This window comes from Camellia sinensis, chromosome 1, assembly GCF_055761805.1.
Source record: "Camellia sinensis isolate YWXY chromosome 1, ASM5576180v1, whole genome shotgun sequence".
NCBI lineage: Eukaryota > Viridiplantae > Streptophyta > Magnoliopsida > Ericales > Theaceae > Camellia > Camellia sinensis.
In genome coordinates this window covers 195,031,854-195,059,379 of record NC_138961.1, presented here as the reverse complement: position 1 = coordinate 195,059,379, position 27,526 = coordinate 195,031,854, and the positions used below count along the sequence as shown (strand labels likewise).

Sequence of the window (27,526 nt, the reverse complement as noted above, 5' to 3'; positions counted from 1 at the left end):
TCCAAAATATGATAATTAAATATACTTAATTTATTTTTATGTTGAATTAGATTAATAAACACACCTATAGCAACTCATTTCCGAATTAGTTATTTTAATTAATTATTTTTATTTTATATATAAAAATATGTAAAAAATAAAGACAATGTGATAAGATAATTTATAATAAATTTTTTTACTATTTTAGCCAAATGTAAAAAGAGGCCAAAGAAGAAAAAAGAGGCGCATGGTAGTGCTAACATGAACGGATGAGGATAGTGCACTAAACGAAACCGGGGACACGTAAATGAGGAAAAAGCTTTTTGGCCGCGTCTTTGTTTGTCTTGTTCGTTCACATTTCTTTACTTTCTCGTTACTTTTTTAACCTGACAGAGTACTGACTCTGTTTACTTGTCACGAACGACTTAGAGAGAGAGAGAGAGAGAGAGAGCATAGCAGAGCAGAGCAGAGCGGAGAGAGGTCTGAAAGAAAGCAAAAGGATGATGATGATGAATTGGGAAAAGCAACAAAACCAACATCAACAACAACATCAGCATCAGCATCAGCAGCAGCAGCAAGAAGAAGTGATGAATAATGGCGGCGGCGGCAACAACAGCAACAATAGCAGCAATGGGGGAATGTTTGTGAAGGTGATGACAGACGAGCAAATGGAGATCCTTCGCAAGCAAATCGCTGCTTACGCCACCATTTGCGAGAACCTCGTCGAAATGCACAAATCCCTCACTTCTCATCCCGATCTCCTTTCAGGTTCCTCTCTCTTTTTTTTTTCTTTTTTTCTTTTTTGATTGGGAAAATTTAGACAAACAATAGAAGGAGAATTGCAAATCAATATAACAATTGTAAGTTTGTATCCAATACAAGTCTCATTTGCACTCACTGGCATTGTTTTTAGGGGAAATTTGAGTTCAGTGTAACTTTTAAGAAATAATTACTACAAATAAATGGTTAACTAATTAAAATTATAAACTTTTTCATGAAACTTCTCTTGATTTTACTTATAAATCTATGGAAGCGCAAGTGAGTGCACAATTCTTATTTGTACTAAGTAAGAGTTTTCCCAAAATTCTCCCTTACTGCTTTACCATTTGTGATTAGAAACCTATTATTATTTTTAAATAAAGCATAAATTAATATCAGTTTTTTCTTTTCTTTTATTTTTTTTTATTTTATTTGCTGCCTTCTTCTTTTTCCATACAAGAAGTTGAATTCGAAAAGTTATCTATAAAACAATTAAAGAAATCTTTTGAAAAAATTTACCTTTTTTCTGCAATATGAAGTGGTCTCTCATTGATTCTTTTAACATTTCTTGTGAATTGAAACCTTACCCAATTTTGCTTCAGTCCAGTCAATTACCTCTTCTTTTTCCCTTTTTTTTTTTTTGTCAGTTCCTAATATTTCTGTGTTTTTGTCACTTTTATTGCACAAATAACATCAATTGTTGATTGATCATAGACATTTTTTTTAATGACCGGCTGTCTGGTTAGCTTACCCGCACCTTGACTAATCGAGAACCTACACAAAGCGCTCATTCCATGTGGATTGGGCAAATCTTAGGCAGAGCTCGCAGCTGTGGTCCCAAGAGCGGATTACTCTTAATGAGAATTGAACCTAAGACTTAGAGGTAGCACAATCCAAGATCTCAAGTTGCACCCATTAGACCAATCCCTTGGGATTAATTGACCGTACACATTCCAATCAATTCAACCAAATATTCGATAATTCACGTGGCTTGACTATTTCCAACAATGATGGTGTGCTAAAGAAATCATCTTGATCAACAGGGCAGATCCACTAATTGCTCTACTGGTTATTGTGATTTTTTTAAAAGAATTAGTTGTGTCATCATTCATGATATTGTTTTTCAGTAATTCTTCTAGTTATTTATTTATTTATTTTTAGTACATAATTCATAGGTGATTACGTAGTAAATTATTCCGATTTTATGTGATAGGGACCATTTTCTACCCTTACTTGGGTTTCAAGAATTCTTTGTTTTCCTCTCAGTCGAGTGCTATACAGTTTTCCTTATTGCAAGCTTCTTCTTTTTTGTAATATTTCAAGTTCAAATGCTTAACTTAGCATGTGGGTTGGGTTGGGTTTCAAACATTTTACTAGGGTTGACTTTTGGTGTTTGTAATTTGTGTCATGTTATTTCTTACATACTTTGTTGATCATTTTGTTTTGAATAATTACAAGCTAATTTGTCAACAAATATTTGTGCTAGTTTTCTCATGCCAATTATTTGGATTTTCTTTCTAAAATCTCTAAAATCTCATAAATTTTAGGGGTTAGTTTTTTTTATAAAAAAAAACCTCATTTGGGTTGGTTTCACCTTGAATTTATTCTTTATGTTTTGGATAGAGAAGTTAATTGGTTCAACTTAGTGTTATTTCTATTTTGATTGTTGCAAGGGATTGAAAATAACTGAAAAGGAGAGAAAGCAAGAGGTATGATTAGAGAAAGGAACTTGCCTTCCCTCCTTTTGTTTGATTGAGTAGGAAGGAAGGGAAAGATGACTAAAAGGGTTAATTTTACTCATGCCTTGCATATCAAAATGATGGATGTTGTTTTAAAGTCAAAAATCGAAAAAAGAAAATGAAAAAAAAGAGGCTTGCCCTAAATTTAGTCAAAAGGAAATTGATTCTTCCCCTCCTTTTCCTTCTTTCCTTTCCACCAAACGTAAAAAATTCTAAAGATCCTTCCCCTTTGCTTTCGCATTTCCTTCCTCCTAATCTTCTCTCTCACCAAGAACACACCCCTTTTATGGCATGTTGCAGCAAAATGACTGGGCCATTTTGGCACTTCAGTACTAACAACTCTTTTGCTTCATTTACTTTCATATCTGTTGAAATGAGGGAGACATATTACTTGTTGGTGAGTTATTAAGATGTTCTTTTTGCTTATGATAAAAACCTTGCTCTTGCTTTCCCAGGTGCCAGGTTGGGAAATCTATACTGTGACCCCTTAGTGACATCTGTTGGCCACAAAATTACTGGCAGACAACGGTGGACTCCAACACCTGTACAGCTTCAAATTCTTGAGCGTATGTTTGAGCAAGGCAATGGGACACCAAGCAAGCAGAAGATCAAGGAGATAACCACTGAATTGTCTCAACACGGCCAAATTTCTGAGACAAATGTCTATAATTGGTTTCAGAACAGGCGGGCTAGATCAAAAAGGAAGCAGCAGGTTACAGCACCTAACAATGCTGAATCCGAAGTGGAGACAGAGGTTGAATCGCCCAATGAAAAGAAGACAATGTCGGAGGATTTCCAGTCTCAACATAACTCAGCTCCAAGGGCTGAGGATTTGTGCTTTCAAAACCCCGAAGTAAGCTCTGGGATGCATTCTGTAGATTCACAGGCCCAAAAAGTGGAGCCCATGTTTGCATCGAATGGCAGTTCAAAACCTGCTAGGAGTTTGGGACAAATGTCTTTCTATGATAGTATGTTATCAAATCCAAGTATGTATATCCTTTAACCTTTGTTTTCTTTTTACTTGCCAATTATGCGTCCTATTTTTGTGTTTTAACAGATTGATATACAGATTCCAATGGACCTCATTGACTGTCATTTTATCCAAGTGGATGCATATGGTAGTTGGAACAATTTAGAAAACATGCTTTTGTTGTCAAAATTGTTTTTCTCTTGGATAAAATTTGGTAAGTTTTGTTTTGGAAGTATATCAACTGCTTCTCCAATTTTAATTCATCATTTTACTTGTGATCACAAACACATACATGCACTATAACACATTCTAATCACATTGAATTTGTCGATAAGTCAATCTAGTCCTGACTGTCGCACTTTTTAGTTGTCTGTTGCACAACTGTACTCAAATTTGTGTCATATATCTCTCTGTCTTTATATCCCATCTCTTAAATGAATTTGACGTCATTCGCATATTAACAATGCCAAAGGTTCACGTTGAATGCAATTGTTATGCATAGTATATTGTGTACTTTCCTAGTTTGTATTTGCGAATGTGGGAAAGTTTGTAGACTTTAGGAACACAAATCTGATGTGATCATTAATGCAAGAGTTACTCGACTAGAGTTCTCTAGTACTTTCATGCGGAGATATTTAGAGAGCCTTCGTATAGGTTCCGAGGAGAAATTTAAGACAATTGCTCATCTTTTACGTACATGTCTGTGCTTTAATTTTAACTTTGGCCTTTAATATCTATTGTTACATTGATAATAGCCATAAAAAGGATACTATCGGCAATTTTCAATGAAAATACTCTAATTGCGTGTTCATTGATGAATGCAGGAATTGACCACTTGATTGGGAAGATGGAAGTGTCCGGGAGCTACAATCCATATTTGCAAGCAGATGACTACCACATGACAAATTGACAAGTTGATAGTATTTTGAAGTGTTGTGATTTTTGCTTAGCAAAGTATTGAGTAGAAGTTGAGTAATGTGTGGAGGATACTGGTCTAGGTAGCAGTTAAAGCGAAAATCACTATTTGCTGTCAAAACATGGACCGTGCCTAACGAATTAAAGCTACTTATAGTTTTGTGATACTGATGAATTTGTTTCGTAGTGTTGATACTTTTCAGGTGTTTGTATGATAAATTTCTCTTGATGAGGTTGTATTTGGTTGAATATTGAACTCTAGTAATGCTTTTGGGAGTCTTGAGCTAATGATACTGCTATTGTATTACTTGGAGTGGTTTCAATATTTTCCTCAGAACTAAATGTACCCAGTTATTGTCTAAAATGTAGCCAATTATCATCTGTTTTCATATATTAGATGAATGGTCAAGGCAAAGAGCTTATGCATAGAATGGGTTTCCATGAGGTGAAGTTGGAGCATACTTGAAGTCTTTACTTGACAGTTCCAATTTACCAAAAAAAACCAAAAAGAAGTCGTTACTTGATGTATTGCAAAGCTGACCCTAAAAGTTTGGCATGTTTGGTGTGTGTGGGGTTGGCTTGACAATTGTCCAGTTAATAGCAAAATTTTTGGCACCGCCCCACCTCAACGACCGCCTTTACCCCACCTTAACACTCTAAGAACAACTTTTGCAACTGAATTGACCACTCGATAATTAAAATTTCAATTTTTAGTTTGTTTTTTCAGAAGGTATAATTTGTTTCGATTTTAAAAAGTGTTACACGGATTAAGCTAACTAACCGAAATATTATACATTTTTTAATATTAGAAAATAAAATAATCAATGTTACATGTTTTGCAATAAAAGATTAGAGGAGGCATTAGCATTTTCACTATCTCGCTTCATGTATTGTTAATGTAAAATTTTATAATTTTTATAATTGTAAAACTTTTAAAAGGTCTTGTGAATTAATCATTCACACAATCTTTTTCTTTCTTTTTTTTTTTTATAAAAAAGACGTATTATACTGTCAGTTTTGATTTCTTAAATAACTAAATTGAAATGTTCAATCAATATTGACCAAACTGAATTCGACATCATAGACAGATTGTATGGTTTTAAAAATAATTCTCACAAATATAAATTAGTTAAATTATTCATTTAACTTTTATAGTATGAATAATATGTTTGATATAATATAATTTTGAAAATATTGATTTTTTATAATTTGTTTTATATAATAAATGATATCATAATTTTAAAGTGATAATATTATAATATATGTTTATACACTACTAATTGATATATCAATTAATACGTGTAATATACCGTCACAAAAAGAAAAATGAGTGAGAGTAATAATTAGTACCACCACTCATTACCCACTGCTACAGTGTTGTGTCTGGCCTTTTTTTTAAAAAAAAATAAATAAATAAATATCACATTATTAGGAGTTGATTTAAAGCACCACTTTTAATCATCTCTATCATTACCCGCCACAAAAATAAACAATTTATATTATCGAGATCGCCGCCCACACATACATTGAACATTCGACCTCTGCGCAGATGTGATGGCTGATGTGAATGCATCGTCGATTTGCAAGTTGTATGCTTCGATTTCTTAAAAAAAAAAAAAAAGTCAGCCAATTGGAGATATACATATATACACGACGATCATAGGGATCCTCTTGAAGCCATTGATACACACCGCGTTGTGGTTCGAAGGAGCAGTGCAAGGACTGGACTTGTGTACCTCATCTGCTCTTCTTCTCCCAACAACTGTGTCTTCTTCTTCTTCTTCTTCTTCTTCTCTCTTTCTTGCTAAAGGCATCTTATAAATTTGTGTCTGCTAAGTCTTTATTCTTCATATCCTTTGTCAATTTAGGCACACAATCAATCATGCATTACCATCGTCATTGTCACCCTTCAAATCTAAAGTTGCAAACTTAAACTTTTCACCTCTGCTAGGGTTTAGTGAAAAAGTAGGCATTTTTGTGCTACGTTCTCTAACTGGAAAATTTATAGTCAGGGACGGAACTTAGTGTAGGCCTACAGGGGCCAATTGTTCAACACCGGCAACTTCTTCTTCTACGTGGGCCTTCCTCCCATTTAATTCTCATGTTTTAAATATTTTTTTAACATCTCTTTGTAATAAAATAGAGGAATGCTATATAAATTTTTACAATGAAAGTTAAAATATTTGCACTATTATTTAATTTTGTGGTAAAGTTAAATTTATAGTGGGTATCTCTAAAATGAAAGTTATGAATTATTATAGTTATATTATGAATGGTATAGTGTAAATGTTACGAAACATTGTGGTGCAAAATGTTACGAACCATTTGGTGAAAAAAATTACAATTTGTTATGGTTATGTTATATATTTTGTGATAACGTGTATACGGAATGCACTTTAAGAGTGCACGCCATAACAACTCCTTAACATATTATGTTCTAAAATATATTTGTAATTATATTATTCACTTTATAAAACATGGAATGTCACGACCCGCTCCCCGTACCCAAGGGTTAAGCATCGTGATGGCCAGTAACTGAGGTTACCTACAGCCAATTCATAAACAAATCAAATAACGCAAGCGGAAAAAATATTTTAGTAAGGGTACCAAAATAATCATTGGAGCTTCTATTTTTATTACAAAAAGTATTGACCAAAAAGGCCGATATATAAAAAAGTGCTATGTATGTCTATTTTGCAGTCTCGCATCTAAGGCTTTCCAGAAGCTATTTCAGAAGTACATGTTTCCTGAAAATTGGTAAACAACTATAAGCACATAGCAGAGTGAGAAATATTATACCAAGAATATAAGGGACAGGAAATAATCATGGATAGTTAATTAGGCCAAAACATTTATATAAATAAATCCTTTGAGTAGCAGAAATCATTTGAATAGCAGAAACTAAAATACAGATATTATGTAAATATATCACTATAACCACGGTACATAACAGAACGGAACAGAGGTCACAGAAGTGACAGTCAGAACAGAGGTACGGATTCAAGAGGTGGCTCGTACGGATTCTAGAGGTGACTCCTACAATAGTGTAGCACTTAGTTCCGCACAGCACTTTGGTCCGCACAGAACAGAAGTACGGATTCAAGAGGTGGCTCGTACGGATTCTAGAGGTGGCTCCCACAATAGTGTACCACTTAGTTCCGCACAGCACTTTCGTCCGCACAAAACAGAGGTCAGTGGATCCATGACAAACAGAGGACCACAAAGTGGTCAAACAGAGGCCAATAGTTATTTAAGTCTCCCAAGGCGTGAAACTCTCGTGATGATACTTACAAAACATAATTGTTTATAAGGTCATAATCAAATATTCTTTAAAATATAAAGAGACATATCCATGGGTTTCATTTTAAGCAAATAGAATTCAGAAGATAAACCACGTAACTGAAACCTTTATAAAACATAACTTTTATTAAAAACATAACTTGTGTAAAACAGATTTTGGTAAGTCAAAACATACGTAAAATATATTTTGATAACTCAAGATATAATATAACTCACCTTAACTTTAATACCTCACTCTTTCTTTTCACTATCAAAGACCCTTTTACCTTCCATTGTTTCTCCCTTCTTTTCCTCTCTTTCCTTTCTTTTCTTTCTTCTTTCTTTTTCTTTCTTCTTTCCTCTTTCTTTTCCTTTTCTTCTATCCCAGTGAAACGCCTACTCGCTATTTAGAGGGAGGTCAGGCCATTGATCAGCCAACGCGTAAGCCACGCGTCCCTTTCCCTCAGATATAACTCATAATTATATAGATGAGCAATGCTGGGGACCCCCAGTGGGAGCGACCCTCAGCACCCAGTGACAGTTGGCACACTGTCACTAGCCCAAAACTAAAGAAAAAAAAAAAAAAAAAAAAAAACAGTTTTTTAGCCAATCAGAGATGACCCCAGCACCCCCACTGGGGTCCAACTCATTTTCCTATATAGATTTAGGCCAAGTTTAACTAACAAAAAAAAATGCACTTATTTCATTTTTTTATTTTTTTTGAGTCACATCAATCAACATCTTTTCTCTACTTTTTCTACACATAATACAAAAAAAATTAAAAAGTACACTTATTTAGTCTTCCCAAACTTAGCTTTAATCTTACCCTTAATAAATATTTAAAATAATTACTTTTTGACCTAACTTTTTAATATAATTATATAAATAAAATAATTCCTAATTAAATTACACTTTATCGTATACTAACAGATATTAATTACTATTTATTTTACTACTACATCCATTATTCTTTTTATTATTTATATTATCTATATTATTATTATTTATATTTTGACTCCTAAACTTTTAATAATTATATTATTTTACAAAAATTACATATAATAATATATAATAAATTATATATTTTTCGAATTGAGATTAAATAATATTAGTATAAATTCTATAGAATAATTAAAAATCTGGGTTGTTACAATCTTCCCCCTTGTAAAATTTCGTCCTCGAAATTTACCATAGGTGTAAGTTATCCGCTGCGCACTCTGATAAATATATATTAAATGATTAATCTGATAGAAAATAGTATCTCAAAAAAAATTTTACCAAAAATAACTCACAGTCTAGTTGTCAAAAATTGGTTTGGGCCAAAATAAGAAATAAGGAGCGACTTTTAAAAACTTTTCACTCGTTTTGTTTACGATAAAAATAAATAAAAAATAAAATAAAATGAGAATACAATGACAAAATCATATACAGGAGATGAACTTATCATTGATGGAAAATAATTTCAAAATTAGTATCTTTATAATTTAAACCCACTTTTAAAAACATCAAAATAATTTTTTTTTGAATACTGAACTGAAAATTATATGTATTTAATTATATTATAATTTTGGGGGGTGCTTGAGCCCGACATCCTTCTTTTCTTGTCCGTCTTTTACTGTAATAAATATAAATTATATCTATTATCCTTCACAAATTAGGCACACTAAAAAAAAAATTATTATATATGTAATCATATAAAATTATAATATAATTAAATCGACGAACAAAATGTAATAATTCGGTATTAATTTCTCGTTATCCCACTTCGTAAATGTGCGTGTGTCCTATGCTCCAACGATGATTTTTTTATTTTATTTTATAAACCATTGCTCTGATACCATTTGTCACGACCCGCTCCCCGTACCCAAGGGTTAAGTATCGTGATGGCCAGTAACTGAGGTTACCTACGGCCAATTCATAAACAAATCAAATAACGCAAGCGGAAGAAATATTTCAGTAAATGTACCAAAATAATCATTGGAGCTTCTATTTTTATTACAAAAAGTATTGACCAAAAAGGCCGATATATAAAAAAGTGCTATGTATGTCTATTCCGCAGCCTCGCATCTAAGACTTTCCAGAAGCTATTTCAGAATTGCATGTGTTCCTGAAAATTGGTAAATAACTATAAGCACATGGTAGAGTGAGAAATATTATACCAAGAGTATAAGGGACACGAAATAACCATGGATAGTTAATTAGGCCAAAACATTTATATAAATAAATCCTTTGAGTAGTAGAAATCATTTAAATAGCAGAAACTAAAATACAGATATTATGTAAATATATCACCATAACCACAGTACATAACAGAACGGAACAGAGGTCACAGAAGTGACAGTCAGAACAGAGGTACGAATTAAAGAGGTGGCTCGTACGGATTCTAGAGGTGGCTCCCACAATAGTGTAGCACTTAGTTCCGCACAACACTTTGGTCCGCACAGAACAGAGGTACGGATTCAAGAGGTGGCTCGTACGGGTTCTAGAGGTGGCTCCCACAATAGTGTAGCACTTAGTTCCACACAGCACTTTAGTCCGCACAAAAAAGAGGTCAGTGGATCCATGACAAACAGAGGACCACAAAGTAGTCAAACAGAGACCAATGGTTATTTAAGTCCCCCAAGGCGTGGAACTCCCGTGGTGATACTTACAAAACATAATTGTTTATAAGGTCATAATCAAATATTCTTTAAAATATGAAGAGACATATCCATGGGTTTCATTTTAAGCAAATAGAATTCAGAAGATAAACCACGTAACTGAAACCTTTATAAAACATAACTTTTATTAAAAACATAACTTGTGTAAAATAGATTTTGATAAGTCAAAACATACGTAAAATATATTTTGATAACTCAAAATATAATATAACTCACCTTAATTTTAATACCTCACTCTTCCTTTTCACTATCAAAGACCCTTTTACCTTCTACCGTTTCTCCCTTCTTTTCCTCTCTTTCCTTTCTTTTCTTTCTTCTTTCTTTTTCTTTCTTCTTTCCTCTTTCTTTTCCTTTTCTTCTATCCCAGTGAAACGCCTACTCCTTATTTATAGGGAGGTCAGGCCATTGATCAGCCAACGCGTGGCTTACGCGTCCCTTTCCTCTGATATAATTCATAATTATATAAATTTAATTTTATCTTTAATAGATATTTAAGATAATTACTTTTTGATTCAACTTTTTAATATAATTATATAAATAAAATAATTCTTAATTAAATTACATTTTATCGTATACTAACAGATATTAATTATTTATTTTACTACTACATCCATTATTCTTTTTATTATTTATATTATCTATATTATTATTTATATTTTGACTCCTAAATTTTTAATAATTATATCATTTTACAAAAATTACACATAATAATATATAATAAATTATATATTTTCCGAACTGAGATTAAATAATATTAGTATAAATTCTACAGAATAATTAAAAATCTGAGTTGTTACATAGAAAGCTTAAGTGAGAATGGTAGTGTCTCAACCAATAAAAAATTATTAATAAAATTAGATAGACAATTTTTATCTCTCACTAAACCAATCATTATTTTTCATTACCGTAATGTAAGAACTCTTATTGATTAGTGATATACTGTTATACCAACTATTTAACAAAGTTTATCCATTTCAAATTAATAGCATGAAAAATCACGAGTGTTAATTGTATGAAAATCCATTGCCCTTAAATCCAACCCTACTTCTCTTCCCATCTTTATTTATTTATTTATGTTCTGGCTCTCCCGATGATCAAATCCTAGGTCCATCCCTGTTAATAGTGCTTTTGTTCGGAAGAATAAATTGATGAAATTAATCATAATCTTATTTTTCTAATATCAAAAAAAAAAAAATCATAAAACCAACACCCTTTCCTTCACCAACACAAGTTCTTATTGTTTTTAATTTTAGAAAATTTTATGATTAATTTTATTAATTGATTCTTGACCTTTTATTAAATTGTCAAAAGTGAACTTAATGTAATAGAAGCGTTGAAGTGGACCAATTTGAAAATTTGGAGAACTTATTTGAATGAAAATTTAGTTTAGCGATCAAAAAATATGCAAAGTTCAGGGGCTTCAAGGGCAGTTAATACCTTTTTGATGTAACATACTTTGGGAATTAAAATAGAAAATGAAGAAAGGATGTTTAAATTTTTGGGAATCAAAAAACATTATATAAATCGTGGAAAAAAAAGATTGCTATTCAATTTGTCATAAAGCTCCATGGTGATGTAGAAGAATTTATGTATGTGATTTATATGTGCATTTATAAGGTGTTATTGTAATATTGTCGAATTTGAAGAATTATGAGACCTGAGTCATATTCACTTTGCTTGGTTCCCATTTTTTAAAAACAGTTTTTAAAAAATTCTACACTCTTATTTTTTGTGTTTTTTTGTTTTTACTGAATTTTTTAAATATTTTATGCAAACTTTTTACTTTTTAGACACACCTAACATAAATACACCTAAAAAGTAAAAAAATTATAAAAAAATCTTTTGAAAATTCACTAAATACCAAAAATACAAGAATTTAGTACATTTTTTTGTATTTTTATGTATTTCTTAAATTTTTAAAATATTTTTTCACAATTTTTTTACTTTTTAGACACATCTAAGTAAGGTGCATCTAAAAAAGTAAAAAAAATGTTTAAAATTTTAAAAATATTCATTAAAAACAAAAAAATACGAAAATAAAAAAATTCAATTTTTAAAAAATTTAATCCAAAAAACTCAAACTAAATAGTGATTATTGTCTATGTGCTGGCTGACATGATGACTTGACAAACAACAGGATGATTCAATTGACATACTTCTTTGGAGCTTACTTTTAAGTGCATTTATTGCCAAATTGTTTCTTTGGAACCCTGTTGAGAAAGGTGAGAATCTAGGATGCAGAGCTTTCCGTGCCCTAAAGTCTTGCAGATTAAATTTGTTTGGTTTATGTTAATTTGTAATGGCTAAAACTTTTAATTTGGATGCGTACACATCATTTCATCTTTTTTCGTGGGCATTACAAAAGCTGAGGAGCTATTCCCTTGTATTTGTACCATTTTCATAAATTTATTTGTCATGCATTCTCCTTGTTTATCATCATTTCTGTTCATTTTATTTTTATTTTTTAAAAATTTTCCTAGATTACTGGACTAAGATATGTGATTCAAATCTCAGTCAGTTGAGTTAGCTGAGTTATTTCACAGACTCATGACTTACATGTTCTACATGTTATAACATGACATCCTGACACAATCCCTTCGAATGTTAGAGCATTTTCAAACTGTTTCACATGCAAATTTTCCTCAATTGCTTGTATGCCTTTGAAATGTGGATTCTTAAATGGTAGCTTTGAGCATACCATTCTCTGATCTTGAACCACCCTCTTTTTCTTCCAAAAAAGCAAAATGCTTGTTAGAATTTTATGAGGCAAGATTGATGTTATTGCTTATTATGTGTCCCTTATATTTTGCATTTTCTTTTCTTCCCCATAAGAAAAGGTAGAAAAAAAATATGTTATATTTTGTTTTATTTTGGGAAAAAAGCATTTTTTCACCTTTCAGTTTGTTTTGTGTTCGTCGTCTTAATTATGCCAGCTTTTGGAGTCCAACTTGAAACTCAATACAGATGGTATTCCTTAATTCTTTTATGTAGGAGAATTTTCCATTTATTGAGAATGAATCTTACTACTACTATTAGCAAATACATGTTAGGTGTCCTACTAAAAAGGAAAAGTTAGTTCATCTTAGTTTATCAGTACAGCATGTTTATTTTGGACATCATCGCTGGTTATTTGAATGGCAATGTCTATGAAAAAATTTGGAAATAGGTATATGCCCAGCTTAAAAAGTTATTGTTTCACCTATTTCCAGTCATTAGTGCCTTTTGTAAGAGTTAATGGTTAATTGTGTTTGAATGTTTATACTAATCCCATTAAATAATTTTTTTTTATTTATTTTTGGCATGCATAGTGGGAGAACAGTCCACTGCTTCATTCCCATTGACAAGATTTTGAAACCTGTCCTGAATGAATGTGTGACCCCATTCACTTGTTACTGAGGAAGAAGAACTCATATTAGTTTTCAAGGTAGAATGCTGTTGTTTCATTTCTACATTCTCTGCTCTTAAGAAAACCTAGTGATGATTCTAATTGCATACTTCACAATGACCACTCAAGATTGTAAAGTGCACCTGATGGGCTCTAATGTAGCCACTGAAGAAGTTGAACAGGGGGTGATTAATAAGTTAATTTAAAAATACAGCAAATAACCATAATTGCAAAGATGATTTTGTTGTTTTCTGGTTTACTCCCTCTCTCCCTGTTTGTGCTGATTCATAAAGGCTTGAATTCATTGTCTAGGAACTACGCCCACCAGTGAAAATGCAAATACGGGTCTGGAAGTGTTTGTGTGCCACCACCAACAGCCCAGGGACTGTCAACCAATTTAGGTAAAATGGTTAATTTAATTGTTCAACAACTCCTTTCAACCACTATTCCATGGTCCAAACTTTTGCTATCTGCTTATATGCAATGTCCTCAAGCTGACAAGAGGGACGGTTGTTGGTTGCTGGTCACCCATGAGCGCACACTGCAGAACAAACTCTCAGGAAATAGCCTCTCTCTCTCTCTCTGAATTAGAAGATGAATTATAAACTAGACAAACAAATGTATCATATGGATTCTCCAACTTCTCACATTTTGCAAGATCAATATGATCATCTATACAAACGCATCTCAGAAGATTTAGCCACCAACACTATTATCACAGTTCATCTTTTAAGGTAATTTTATGCATAATGATTTTTTTTTTTTTTTGTTTTGGTTGTTGATAAGTATGGGTAATGATTGATGATCCTGTGCTTGTATTCTTGATGCAGACACACAAATTACTTTTTAAAAGACCTTGAGAGTAGAGCATGAATATTGCAGAGCCATCCCCAATTTTGAATCTGTTCAGCATAGTTGTCCAATAACTACTGATACCCAATTTCAGGCAAGACTTGTTTACAATTTTTTTTTGTTTTTTGTTTGCTTTTTGTTATTTTTGATTGACCTGTTCACATGTTTGGAAACAATTTTTAAAAAAATAAAAACAATAATAAACAGTTTAAGAATTTCAGATATAAAAACCCAAAATATACCATGAAATGGACACACCAATTTTTTTTATCAGTTTCCAGATAGGTGCTGCCCTTTTTCTTTTTCTTTTTCTTTTTCTTTTTTTTTTATGTGGATAACACCTAAGAATTTCACTAGTTTATTGAGCCACCCGGGATGTCATTTTAAAATTTTTAGAAATAAATAAAATAATAATTAATTAATAAAATAAAATCAGCCAAGTTCTGGCAGAAGTCCCCCAAAATTCGAGCACTGTGAAAATAAAATCATCTTCAAATTAAAATTCTTAATACGATGTAGATGCAATCATGCAATGCTTGTTTTTACTCTATTGGCCAAACCACGTCGGCAATCGTATAAAACTCTCTACATCACTTGAAGCATGTAGTGTGCCATTTTCTTCAACTTTCCCACTCATGTCATGCGTCGCGTATGGGCATATCACTAGTCACTCCCAAACAATTCGTTTGGGTGGCCTTATCATTATTTTTATATATGGCAAGTCTTATAGATATATTAACTTTTTTTTTATAAATCATTTAGTAGGTAAAAAAAATTAGATGAAATTCATCGGGTACATAAGAAATGGTTAATTACACTTTTGATTTATAAAATATGTATTTTGTTTTGATTTCCGACATTTTAATTGTGTCTGTTTAATCTTCAAAATATTTAGACCTTGTTTGGGGTGCCTTAAAAAAGTTAAAAAATCAAAAAGTCACTATCCTATTTAAGTTACATCATTTTATTTAAATCACATCACATCTCTACCACATCACTTCAAATTCAACCCATATTTTATAAAACGGTAGTGCTACGTAGCTCGAAACCCGTGGCAGGAAACCCGGCTCGACACCAAAACAACGTCGTTTTGGTGTCTATTTTTTTTTTTTTTTTTTTCTGTCTCTTTGTTGCAGAACGAAGAAGGAGATGAAGAAGAAGGGAGAAGAAGAGAAGGAGAAGAAGGGAGAAGAGAAGGGAGGAGGAGGAGGAGGAGGGAGGGGAGGGGGCCATAAAAATCTGTTGGAGGAGGAGGTGGGGCGAGGCGGTGGCGGAGCTTCCACCTGCGACGATCGGTAAGGAGCAAAGGTGCTGCGACGACGGCGGCGACGGTCTGAAGCTGCGACGATCGGCGGCGAGGCAACGGCGGTGGTGCTGCGCGACGATCTCCTCCCTCCGTTCTTCCTCTCCCTTCTCTTTCTCCTCTCCCTCTTTCGAGCCAATTCGAGCCTCCCCTGTCCAGCTACGGCTCATTTCCGTTTATAAAAAGTGTACTTATTTAGAGTATCCCAAACAACCCTTTAATGTATTATGATCATTTCCATAGCTAATGTGGTCGGTATATAATTATCATAATCATGAGTATTTTTATATATATAAAAAAATTACACCTCACCAAATAAAAAGGTTGGTATCACTTTTGATTCCTAAAATATCTGTATGCCATGTATTACTAGTAGTTGGCAGAGACAAGCAATTCAGACAATTAAAATAAAATATTTGTTATATAGTGTGTGTTTGTCAAGTTATAAAGATTTATTTATTTATTTAATTTTATTTTTAAGTAAAGAATTGGGCACTAAGGAGTTGTTTGAAGTGTACTAAATAAGTGTATTTTTTGTCTTTTTGGACTAAAAAATTGAGGAAGAAAATATGGATGTTTGGGTTAACTTTTTGACTTTTTATGGAAAAATATGTAATAAAAAATTGTAAAAATTGATTTGTAGGGAAAAATTAGGATTGAGAGTTGTGCAGCTGTAATTGTTGACTTTTGGCGAATAGTGTTAACTTTTTAACTTTGTGAGTGACTTTTTGACTTTTTTGCAATATGTCAAACTTGGCCTAAACATAAGGAGAGAGGTTGGTGCGATTTTTGACACTTTCCCTGTCACGACTCTAGTGGGCACCATAATCTGTTCTTCTTTTCGTCTCCCTTCGAATCTCATCTAACAGGGGGAGGGGAAATAGGAGGTGCGGTAGTCGATCTCCACACTCTTTAGGTATAATTTCATCGCTTTCCCTCCTCCCTCTGAAGCTTGACTCAGATTTCTTGTAAGAGAAGAAACGTTCTGACCTTTTATTTTATTCTATTTAGCTATTTGTGATTGCTTTTAATCTTTGGTGGCTTTCGTGGATGTGGCTGTTGTTTGTTGTGGTGGGTTCTTTGTAGTTTGTTTTTTTGTTGTTGTTGTAGTATTTCTAACCCATCCTCAATTCTACGTTGGTCGCAAGACAATCATCCAAGGACATCAAAGGTAGGGGTCTTGCAGTGGACTCAAATTTAAAACAAAACAATTTGAAAGATAGATCGCCATTCAACATGTTCTAATATATGGATCCACTTGAAGTTACTTTAATCCAAGTTACCTTGTGTGATGATTTCAAATTTGATTGGGAAAGTGATGTAAGGATGCTCAAAGATAGGGATTCAGATGTAGTGATGGAAGATCTGTTCAAGAACAACTTCTCTACTGAGCAAAGCAAGGCAATGCCCTGTTGTGCAGATTTCAGGTTGGAGGACAATAATGTTACTAATGTTGTTCATACCTTCCCATTAGATTTGCCAAATGATTGTTCTATAGGCAAGACTTCTGAAACTGGTGGTCCATTACCATGTGAGTCCATGTGCAAACTCATAACAGTAAGACTGAAAAGGGCACAAAGAGCGGACCATGTGAGGGTTCATTTGAAGGTCGTAACAAAGGAACTAAAAAGGGTACACACAGAAGACTAACTCGGAAAGAGCCTCGAACGAAAAAGGTTATTATGGATTGGAACTTCCTGCTCATTGATCACAATTTTTGCCAAAATCTTACAACATATGGGAAAATTAAATTCTTTCATGAGGCTAACTTATCAATTGTCGAGGTTAAGAAAAAAGAGTCGTCCAACTCAAATATACAAGATGCTATGGCTGAACCTCATAAATTGGAAGATGAGTTAAATACCTTCCAAGGCAACATGATTGACCCATTACCACCACAACTGGAGGATTCTGTAACGTTAGGATTTTATTATGTTCTATTCTGGTTTACATTGAATAAGTCTTAGTTGTCCTATTCTGTATGGATAGGTTTTTTGTTCCTATTGTTTAGGGATAACTCAGCTAGTAGTTTATTTATTTACCTAACTTTATACTAAGTTATTAAGTGTATTTAAAAACTGCTTCAGTCAAGGAATACTATATCGAATCACTCAACAAACTATTTCTCTTGTGTTTGTGCGAGTCCTAGTTTTCATATTGTGGTATCAGAGCCAAGTGTGATCAGGTAGAAAAAAGAAACAGTCTTCTTACTTGCCATAACAAGCATCGATGGCATCATATAGCAACTGTGTGCAATCAACTATTCCATGCTTCGATGGTCATTATGATCATTGGAGCACGTTAATAGAGAATTTTCTGAGATCCAAGAAGTATTGGCCTATTGTGGAGACTGGTATTGATGCGTATGCAAGCAGAGTTATGTTAACAGAAGCACAACAAAAGAGCTTAGACGAACAAAAGTTGAAGGATCTCAAGGCCAAAAACTATTTGTTTCCGGCCATAGATCGTGCAATCTTGGAAACTATCCTTCACAGGGATAGTTCTAAGCAGATTTAGGATTCCATGAAAAAAAATATCAAGGCACGACAAAGATGATACGTGCACAACTTCAAGCTCTTCATCGAGAGTTTGAAATTCTTCACATGAAAGTAGGAGAGTCCGTCACTGATTATTTGGAAGGACGCTAGCTATCGCAAACAAGATGAGGATTCATGGCAAGAAATTGGAAGATGTCGCTATAGTCGAGAAGATTCTTCGATCCTTGACTCCAAAATTCGAGCATGTGGTGTGCTCAATTGAAGAATCAAATGATGTTGATGAACTTTTTTGTTAATATGCTGCAAAGCAAACTCTTTGTGCATGAGCAAAGATTGATCGAGCCAGTTGTTGATGAGCACACTTTGAAAATGGCCACCCATGGAGAATCATTTACCTGGAGGGATTCAAACAAAGGTCGTGGCTGGGGAAGAGGCAGGGGAAGGGATGCTCCGTCTTCATTCAGTCCCAAAACCAGGTTTGACAAGTTTAACATTGAGTGTTACCGTTGTCATGGCTATGGACATTATAAGTCTGAATGCACTACCAATTTAAATTCTGAAAAGGAACAGAAGTCCAATTTTTCAAAGGTGGAGGATGAAGTACTCGTGATAGCATCTCTGGACAGAGAAGAACCTCACTCAACCATATGGTATTTGGATTTCTAGCTGCAGCAATAATATGTGTGGTAACAAGTCTTATTCTTTGATTTGGATAAAACTTTTCAAAAAACTGTGAAGCTTGGAAACAATACTAGCATGTCTATTATGGAAAAAGGAATATTAAACTACAGTTGAAAAATAATATTGTGCACACATTGTTTAGTGTTTTATATGTTACAGACTTAAAGAGCAACCTGATTAGCTTGGGCCAGATGCAAGAGAAGGGATATACAATCATTTTTAAAGCTGGTAATTGTCAAATTTATCATCCACAGAGTGGACTAATTGTTGCAGTCAATATGACAACTAATAGAATGTTCTCATTATAGATTCAATCCAATGTTCAAATGTGTTTCTACAATAAATTGCAAGATTCTACATGGCTGTGGCATTTTCAGTACGGGCACCTGCACTTTGGCGGTTTAAAGATCCTACAGCAAAAGGATATGGTGACAAGTTTTCCTCAAATTCATTGTCCTTCCCATCTTTGCGAAGAATGTGTTGTTGGCAAACAACACCGTGATTCATTTCCAAAAGGAAAGGCATGGAGAGCTGAGCAGTCACTTGAATTGGTTTATTCAAACATTTGTAGGCCAATTACTCCTATCTCAAATAGAGAGAAGATGTACTTTATTACATTCGCTGATGACTATAGCAGGAAGACATGAGTTTATTTTTTACAAGAGAAATCAGAGGCCTTTGTGACGTTCAAAAACTTTAAGGCTCTAGTTGAAAAGGCCTCTGGTAGGACTATTAAGATTCTTCGTACTGATCGTGGAAGTGAATTTAACTCGCAAGAATTTATGAGTTTCTGTGAGATGCATGGGATCAAAAAACAGCTTACAGTAGCCTACACACCGCAGCAAAATGGGGTGGTCGAGAGGAAAACCTGTACTATTCTAAATATGGTACGCACTATGTTGACAACAACATACATTCTCAAGAGTTTTTGGGCAAAAGCAGTTTATCGGAGCATCCATGTGTTGAATAGAAATCCCACATTTGTTGTCATCAACATGACACCAGAAGAAGTATGGGCTGGGCACCGTCCAACAGTTGACCATTTCAGAATCTTCGGTTGTATTGTCTATGCCCATATTCCAAATGAGAAATGAAAGAAGCTCGATGACAAAGGAGTGAAATGCATTTTTTTGGGAGTCAGTGAGCCCTCCATGGCTTACAAGCTGTACAATTCTACTACAAAGAAGATAATCATCAGTCGTGATGTCTTGCTTGATGAGGAAAGTGTATGGAATTGGAACAGTACAAATCAACAGCAACTTCCATTAATTCTTGGAGAAACAAAAGCTAAAATGGATCTGTTGTTGATTCTTCCAATTTCTCAAATACAAAAAAGCCATCACACCCATTAAGTGTAGAAAAACAGCATCAACGAAAATGACCAGCTTGGATAATGGATTATGTAAGTGGAAATGAACTCTCTGATGATAATGTAATTGCTCATTTGGCTCTGTTTGTAGATTGTGATCTCGTAGCATTTGAAGATATGATCAAAGAATCAAAGTGGCAAAAAACAATGGATAAGGAGATAAATTCTATTGAGAAAAACGACACTTGGGAATTGTCAAACCCTCCAAAAGGACATAAATCAATTGGTGTTAAATGGGTCTATAAAAACAAAACTGAAGCAAGGTGGCAGAGTTGACAAGTACAAAGCTCACTTGGTCGCAAAGGGATACAAGCAACAATTTGGTGTTGATTATAAAGAGGTGTTTGTTCTAGTTGCACGACTCGACACCATTCGACTGGTGTTATCCATGGCTGCCCAAAACTCATGGTCTATTTATCAGTTAGATGTAAAATCAGCATTTTTGCATGGAGATTTAGAAGAAGAAGTGTATATTGATCGACCGCTTAGATATGTGAGGAACGATCATGAAAATCAAGTATACAAGTTAAAGAAAGTATTATACGGACTGAAACAAGCACCAAGAGCTTAGTACAATCGTATAGATGCTTACTTTGCAAAAAAAAAAAAAAAGTTTTCTTAAATGTCCTTATGAACCTACACTTTATACTAAGCTTGGAGATGATATGAAGATGCTAATTGTGTGCTTATATGTTGATGGTCTTATTTACATTGGTAATGATAACGCCATGTTTAATGATTTTAAGAAATCTATAATGGATGAGTTTGACATGACATATTTGGGGTTAATGCATTTTTTTCTTGGCATTGAAGTTCAGCAATCATCTATTGGGATCTTTATTTCTCAAAAAAATATATTCTAAAGACTTTGGACAGTTTTGAAATGAAAGATTGTAATTCAGTCTTCACTCCAATTGAGTTTGGTTTGAAGCTTACCAAAAATGAAGAAGGCAAGAAGGTGAATGCTACTCTTTACAAGCAAATTGTGGAGAGTCTTATGTATGTCACGTCCACTCGGCCAGATATCATGCATGTTATGAGTTTAATCAATAGGTACATGGAGAATCTAATTGAAAGTCATCTCTTGGTTGCAAAGAGGATTTTTCGTTATTTGAAAGGTACAACTGACCTTGGAATTCTATATAAAAAAAACAAATGGTCATGCTTGATTGGGTTTTCAGATAGTGATTATGGTGGAGATCTTGATGATAGAAAGAGTACATTCGGATTTGTGTTCATGATGGGTTCTAGGGCTATTTCATAGTCATCTAAAAAATAGCCAATAGTGATATTATCAACCACTGAAGCTGAGATTATTGCTGCAGCGTCGAGTTCATATCAAGCCATTTGGTTGCAAAGGTTGCTTAAAGTACTATACAATCAGCAGCAAGGTCCAACTTCAATTTATTGTGATAATGTTTCTGTCACGACCTAAACCCGCCCCTGTAGGTTTAGTACCGTAACCGGCCAGTAATTCGTAGATTACCAAAGGCCTCTGAACAGATTAGCAAATAATAAGGGGCTGCGGAAGCAATAATACAAAATAGACAAGGTCTAATGAGCTGTGATAACATACATGGGACAGAACATTTCAAAACTTATTTATAAATATTAAACATGCCAGTCCAGATACACAATATTTATAAGGTATTTACAGAATGTACTTCCCAAGACCTGACTTTACAGAGCATACACATAGACTAGCATGAATACAAAAACAACCATGGCTTTAGGCTTCGTTCGGAACCTCCTCGGGAGGCACAACGGTTGGCTAACAAAAACAAAACAGAAGGCCGTCAACTCTGGCCCTGGTCATGTGCCGGCTAACCTACATACATAATATAAACTGTGAGCGAAAGCCCAATGAATAATAACAGAGTAAAGGGATTTTATGAATGATGTTCAGTACAAGTTAGGATCTAGTATTTAAATCAAAACATATTCAGACTTCAAGACAGAAATAGATTTAGATACACACTCATGTTCATACTTAGATTTTGCATAAGATCATACGTGGTACACTCATTAGCTATCAGATCAATTTGGTCCAGAGACCCACATGCATAGTTGGTACCAACGACCATAAAGGTCTATATCTTGCGCGAAAGTAGCCATGGTATTGTTACCCCTAGGCAAGGGCCACGTACAGATTAGCCGCGGTATTGTTACCCCCGGGCGAGGGCCACGTGCAGATTGGCCACGGTATTGTTACTCTCGGCCAAGGGCCACGTGAACTAAGGGTGCCATAAATACTTTTCAGAAAATTAGACATTCATTCATAATTTGTAAGATAGCATTTCAAAAAACAGATCATACCATACCAGTCAGAAAATACTTAAGTTAAACATAACTTTACAGATTTATTACTCACAGTGGGCCTTGAGACAGACAGACGGAGTAAACTTGGTCAAACGGTACGAGGCACGTGACCTACACAACACATAACAGATGCAAACTTGAAACACACGTTCTAATTGTACAAAACCTACTTCGTTGGCTCATAGTATGTTTCTAATCTCTTATTCTCATTATGGGGTCTTAAACATGGCCTAGGGATGCCTAGGATGGAATGAGGATGCAAAGATGTCTTGGAAAATATTTTTCAAAACTTGCTGAAAACAGGGGTCTCGCTCGAGCGTGGCTTTCTTCGCTTGAGCGAGCTTATCAAAACAGAGGGGTCACTCGAGCGTAGACTCCTTCGCTCGAGCGATCTGTAAAAATGCAAAAGTACTGGTTGTTGAAATTTTACGCTCGATACCCACTCGATGCTCGCTCGAGCGTGAGACACAACCCTTCGCTCGAGCGTAGGTCTCGTCGCTCGAGCGCGCGTCTACGTGCACCAAAAACCTGAGAGATTGCAATTTATGCTCGAGCCACCATTCCTTCGCTAGAGCGAAGCTCTGAACAAACGATAGTCACTCGAGCGTGGAATCTTTCGCTTGAGCGAGGAAACCAAATTCTGGAATTTTCAGATTTGCCTCCCAAGCTCAAACCAAGCATTCAACACCTCAAAACTCAACCTCTTGGGCCCATTTTCTGGAAAACACTTGTTAACTCATAGTATAAGATGTTTCAAAGATTAATTTGTAAAATCAAGGCCCAAAGGTGAGTCAATTAAACACAATTTCAAATAAAACTTCAAGAACAAAACAAGAGCTTAACGTGCAAGGGTTCATTTTAAATCCAATGCTCTAAAACATGACCAAATGTAAGATTGAGCTCAAAAGCATGATGAATTCATGAACTAAGGCTAGAATATGGGCTTGCATGCAACAACTTCCATGAAAACACTTCAAAATGCTAAGATATGAACATGCATGCATGAATTACTACTCAATTCAACATTTAAACCAATTCTTGACTTTAATCTTTAATTTTACCATGGACCATGCAAGGTATAACTTAAATACACAATCAAGAAGATGATTTTCCTACCTTGGGTCTTTAATTCCAAGGATGGAGGCTCAATTATGCAATTCTTCTACAATTCCTCCAATTCCAAGCAAAATCTTGTTGAAACTAAGTTTTTCCCTATCTCCTACCCTCTCCCATGGTTTGGTCTCTCAAGGGAGGATGAAAAGATGCAACAAATGTATGAATCAATCTCAAGGTTGCCTTAGGCAGTAGGCCACTCAATGGCAATTTAGTAATAAACTTAACTAATATAATTTAACGTTATTTAATCTAATTTCATGTTAGAATTTATCTTCACCTACCACCTCCACTATCACACACTCCACCTACCACCTCCACTTCACTCCTACACCTACTACCACATTTTCTTCTATATATAGGAATTGTAAATATAGCAACAGAAATCAATCATCAATACATCAATCAATAATATACATCAATATATTTTTACATGGTATCAGAGCAAGGTTAAGAAGTTAGTAATTCTACTTCACCGGCGGGCGGCAGCCTCGCCTTGACCGCCCGCCGGACCTCTACACATGCCCAAACCATCCCTATCCACACATCTCTCTGTTTACCCCTGTTCTCTCTCTTTCTCGCTGCAAACCATGCTTCTTACCGCTGCTTCTGCTTTCTCTCTCTTGAACACTCATGGCGACAATCCGTAGCCTCACCATATCGCGTCGCTGTCCTTCAGCCTCCTCGCGTCACCGCCTTCAGTGGCCGTCTTCTATCTCAGATTTGTCAACCAAGAAGTGTGTGGTATGCGACTCGCAAGATATGAGTCCCATGACTGAACAAGCAGCCCATGAGTTGATCTCAAAGGTTCCTGAGTGGAACTTGGTCAATGAAGGTGGTAGACTGAAGTTAAGTCGGTCATGGAAAGTCAAGACCTTCTTGAAAGGTTTGGAGTTCTTTCAGGCCATTGCTTATGTTGCTGAAGCAGAAGCATTTGTTGCAGGCCATCATCCAGATCTTCATCTTGTTGGATGGAACAATGTCAAAATTGATTTATGGACACATGCTGTTGGTGGACTTACAGAAAATGATTTCTTACTTGCTGCTAAGATTGACGGGCTTCGCGTGCAACATCTTCTGGGTAGAAATGCTACCTACTGACTAGTGGACATAGATATTGGTGATGCTGAGTCCACGGCTAGCCCTCCCACTCCAAATCACATTGACCATTCCCCTAACATATCACCATTCTGAAGTGAATAATGCTGATGGGCCCTACCACTAGCCAAAGCAAATTATAATCCTGATTTCTCTCTTCTTTCCACCGAATTCCACTCATTTTGCTTTCTTATCATGACATCCACTATAAGCTTTTATTTATTTTATTTTATTTTTTTTTTCTTCTCCTTTATTTATTTATTTAACACCTTTCCCACCACCACACACCAGCACTCACTTCCCTCTTTTATTTATTTATTTTACCCACTTTTCCACCGACAATGAGCAGCCCTTTTCAAATAATTTTCTATTTCTTTATTTCTTTATTTTTTTTTTCTCTTCCTTCCTTTACCACCACTCCCCATGTGCCCACGCTGCTCAGCTTCTCCCACCTATTTTTTTTTTTCTTTTTCATTACACTCATGTTTCCCACTCCACTTTCCTCTTTTCGTTTCTTTTTATTTTTCTATTCTCTACTGATTTGAATATCACCTTTCTTTTTTTTCTTTTTTTTTTCTTTTTTTATTCCTTTACAATTAACACAACACACAAAAAAAAAAAAAAAAAAACCGACGAACACGACTTGCACACCAACCTTCTTTTATTCTTGTCGGGGCTCACCCCGTTCACCGTTTTACATAAAAAAAAAAAAAAAAACACCAACAGAACAACCACATCCACCGGCAGGATTTTCTTCTCTACTCTACTGCAGGTCTCTTCTTCTTGCCTCCGTCCTGAGCGGCCCTTGACGGTGCTGCCTCCGTATTTCCCACTCCACTGGGCACGTTCACTCCCTGCTCCTCCACTGCAGCATATGGAGGCCCTCCAAATCGGAACATCACGGTGGCCTTCCGCTTCAGCTCCTTGTTTTCTGCCCTTAGCACGCTTATCTCTGCTCGCGCATCCTTATACATGCGTTGGAGTAGAGCCAGTTGGGCGTTTAAATGCTGCACCTCATTTGTTCTACTCTGCAGCCGGTTCGACAAATTTGTGACCGCCGTCATGCTTTCCACACATGCCTTCAAAGTATACTGATTGGCCTCCACATCCGACTGCACTGCCATTCTTTGCTCCACAGACCGCATCGGAAAGTTCAACGGAGTAAACTCCGGGGCGCTTGGTTGAGGTTCCAGTGCCACCGCACTAGTTCTCTCTCTTGTTGACTCGTTGAGGTCGGGAAAGAGGGTGAGCAGCCCGCGGGAAGACGATGAAGCCATTTTCTAGGCACCAGAGTGTTACAGACTCTCTCTCTCAGCACAACGAAGAGTTTTTCAGACTCTCTCTCTCAGCACAACGAAGTTTTTTTTCAGAGGTTTTTCGCAGCTTTTCTCTGCCTCAGTCTCAGCCTCCGTCTTATAGCCGAGGCAGCCACGCGCATCGCGCGCCTCTTGCCACTAGCCGACAAAACGGGCACGCAAGCCAAGGCGCCCACGTGCCTCGCCATCATGTCCGGCACGCCTTTTGATGAATTGGGCACGCCTTTTTATGGCACGCCTTTTGACAAAATTGGGCACACCTTTTGAGGGTGCACCATTTTCAACGGTCCGACAAGACTCTGTAAACTGTCCCGACATAGATTCCGGTTAGTTTCTACAAGGGTCCGACAAGACTCTGTAAACTGTCCCGACATAGATTCCGGTTAGTTTCTACAAGGGTCCGACAAGACTCTGTAAACTGTCCCGACATTGTTTCCGGTTAATTTCTACAAGGGTCCGACAAGACTCTGTAAACTGTCCCGACATTGATTCCGGTTAGCTCCTTCATGGGTCCGACAAGACTCTGTAAACTGTCCCGACATTGATTCCGGTTAGTTTCTACAAGGGTCCAGCAAGACTCCGTAAACTGTCACCACAACTGTCACAATAGTGTCTGCTACAACGGTCCGACATGATCCCGTAAACTGTCTGCTACAACGGTCCGACATGACCCCGTAAATTGTCTTCTACACCGGTCCGACATGACCCCTAAACTGTCCTCTACATGGTTATGACACCCCCATACAGTGTCCTCTACACCGTTATGACACAACCATTCAGTGTCTTCACCAACGGTCTGACACGACCATACAGTGTCTCCTATCCTTTTTTATTTTTATGTATTTTCTTGTTTTGTTTCTCGCTTCAAACTCAAGTTGGTTAGTTTCTATCCTCCTTGAGTTTGCGGGGGGCTGTTAGAATTTATCTTCACCTACCACCTCCACTATCACACACTCCACCTACCACCTCCACTTCACTCCTACACCTACTACCACATTTTCTTCTATATATAGGAATTGTAAATATAGCAACAGAAATCAATCATCAATACATCAATCAATAATATACATCAATATATTTTTACATTTCATCATACCAAATCAAATTTTATCATGTCTTCCTTGGTTTCCCAAGTTGCATAGGTCCCTCCGTGGTTTTGCCAGTCAACTTTTACTAGTGGTATTTCCTTATTCCTCAATCTTTTGACTCGGCGATTCACAATCTGGATAGGTTTCTCCTCATAAGTGTAGTCATCTTTCAAAAGTACATGTGTCGGTTCGATAACGTGGAG

At 35.5% G+C, this 27,526-nt stretch overlaps 1 protein-coding gene, 1 long non-coding RNA gene and 1 pseudogene across 2 annotated transcripts; all 3 read left to right on the top strand.

The window, feature by feature from the left end:
* Positions 1-250: 250 nt before the first annotated feature.
* LOC114308263 (WUSCHEL-related homeobox 8) lies at positions 251-4,669 on the top strand. The gene is made up of 3 exons (XM_028253816.2): positions 251-747; positions 2,933-3,463; positions 4,272-4,669. Exons 1-3 carry the CDS (start codon positions 480-482, stop codon positions 4,355-4,357), a joined length of 885 nt encoding a protein of 294 aa, XP_028109617.1. The 5' UTR covers positions 251-479; the 3' UTR covers positions 4,358-4,669.
* Positions 4,670-13,607: 8,938 nt separating this feature from the next.
* Positions 13,608-14,639, top strand: LOC114308241 (uncharacterized). The gene is made up of 3 exons (XR_014342055.1): positions 13,608-13,725; positions 13,999-14,420; positions 14,517-14,639. It is a non-coding gene; the product is annotated as an uncharacterized LOC114308241 (long non-coding RNA).
* A 9,815-nt stretch (positions 14,640-24,454) lies between these two features.
* Positions 24,455-24,922, top strand: LOC145821954 (pterin-4-alpha-carbinolamine dehydratase 2, mitochondrial pseudogene; annotated as a pseudogene).
* Positions 24,923-27,526: the final 2,604 nt, after the last annotated feature.

Excerpts from the sequence above, each read along its gene's own strand:
- LOC114308263 (XM_028253816.2), top strand. The coding sequence starts at position 480 with ATGATGATGATGAATTGGGAAAAGCAACAAAACCAACATCAACAACAA. Across the intron at positions 748-2,932 it reads TCATCCCGATCTCCTTTCAG|GTGCCAGGTTGGGAAATCTA; the intron begins GTTCCTCTCTCT and ends TTGCTTTCCCAG. Across the intron at positions 3,464-4,271 it reads TAGTATGTTATCAAATCCAA|GAATTGACCACTTGATTGGG; the intron begins GTATGTATATCC and ends TGATGAATGCAG.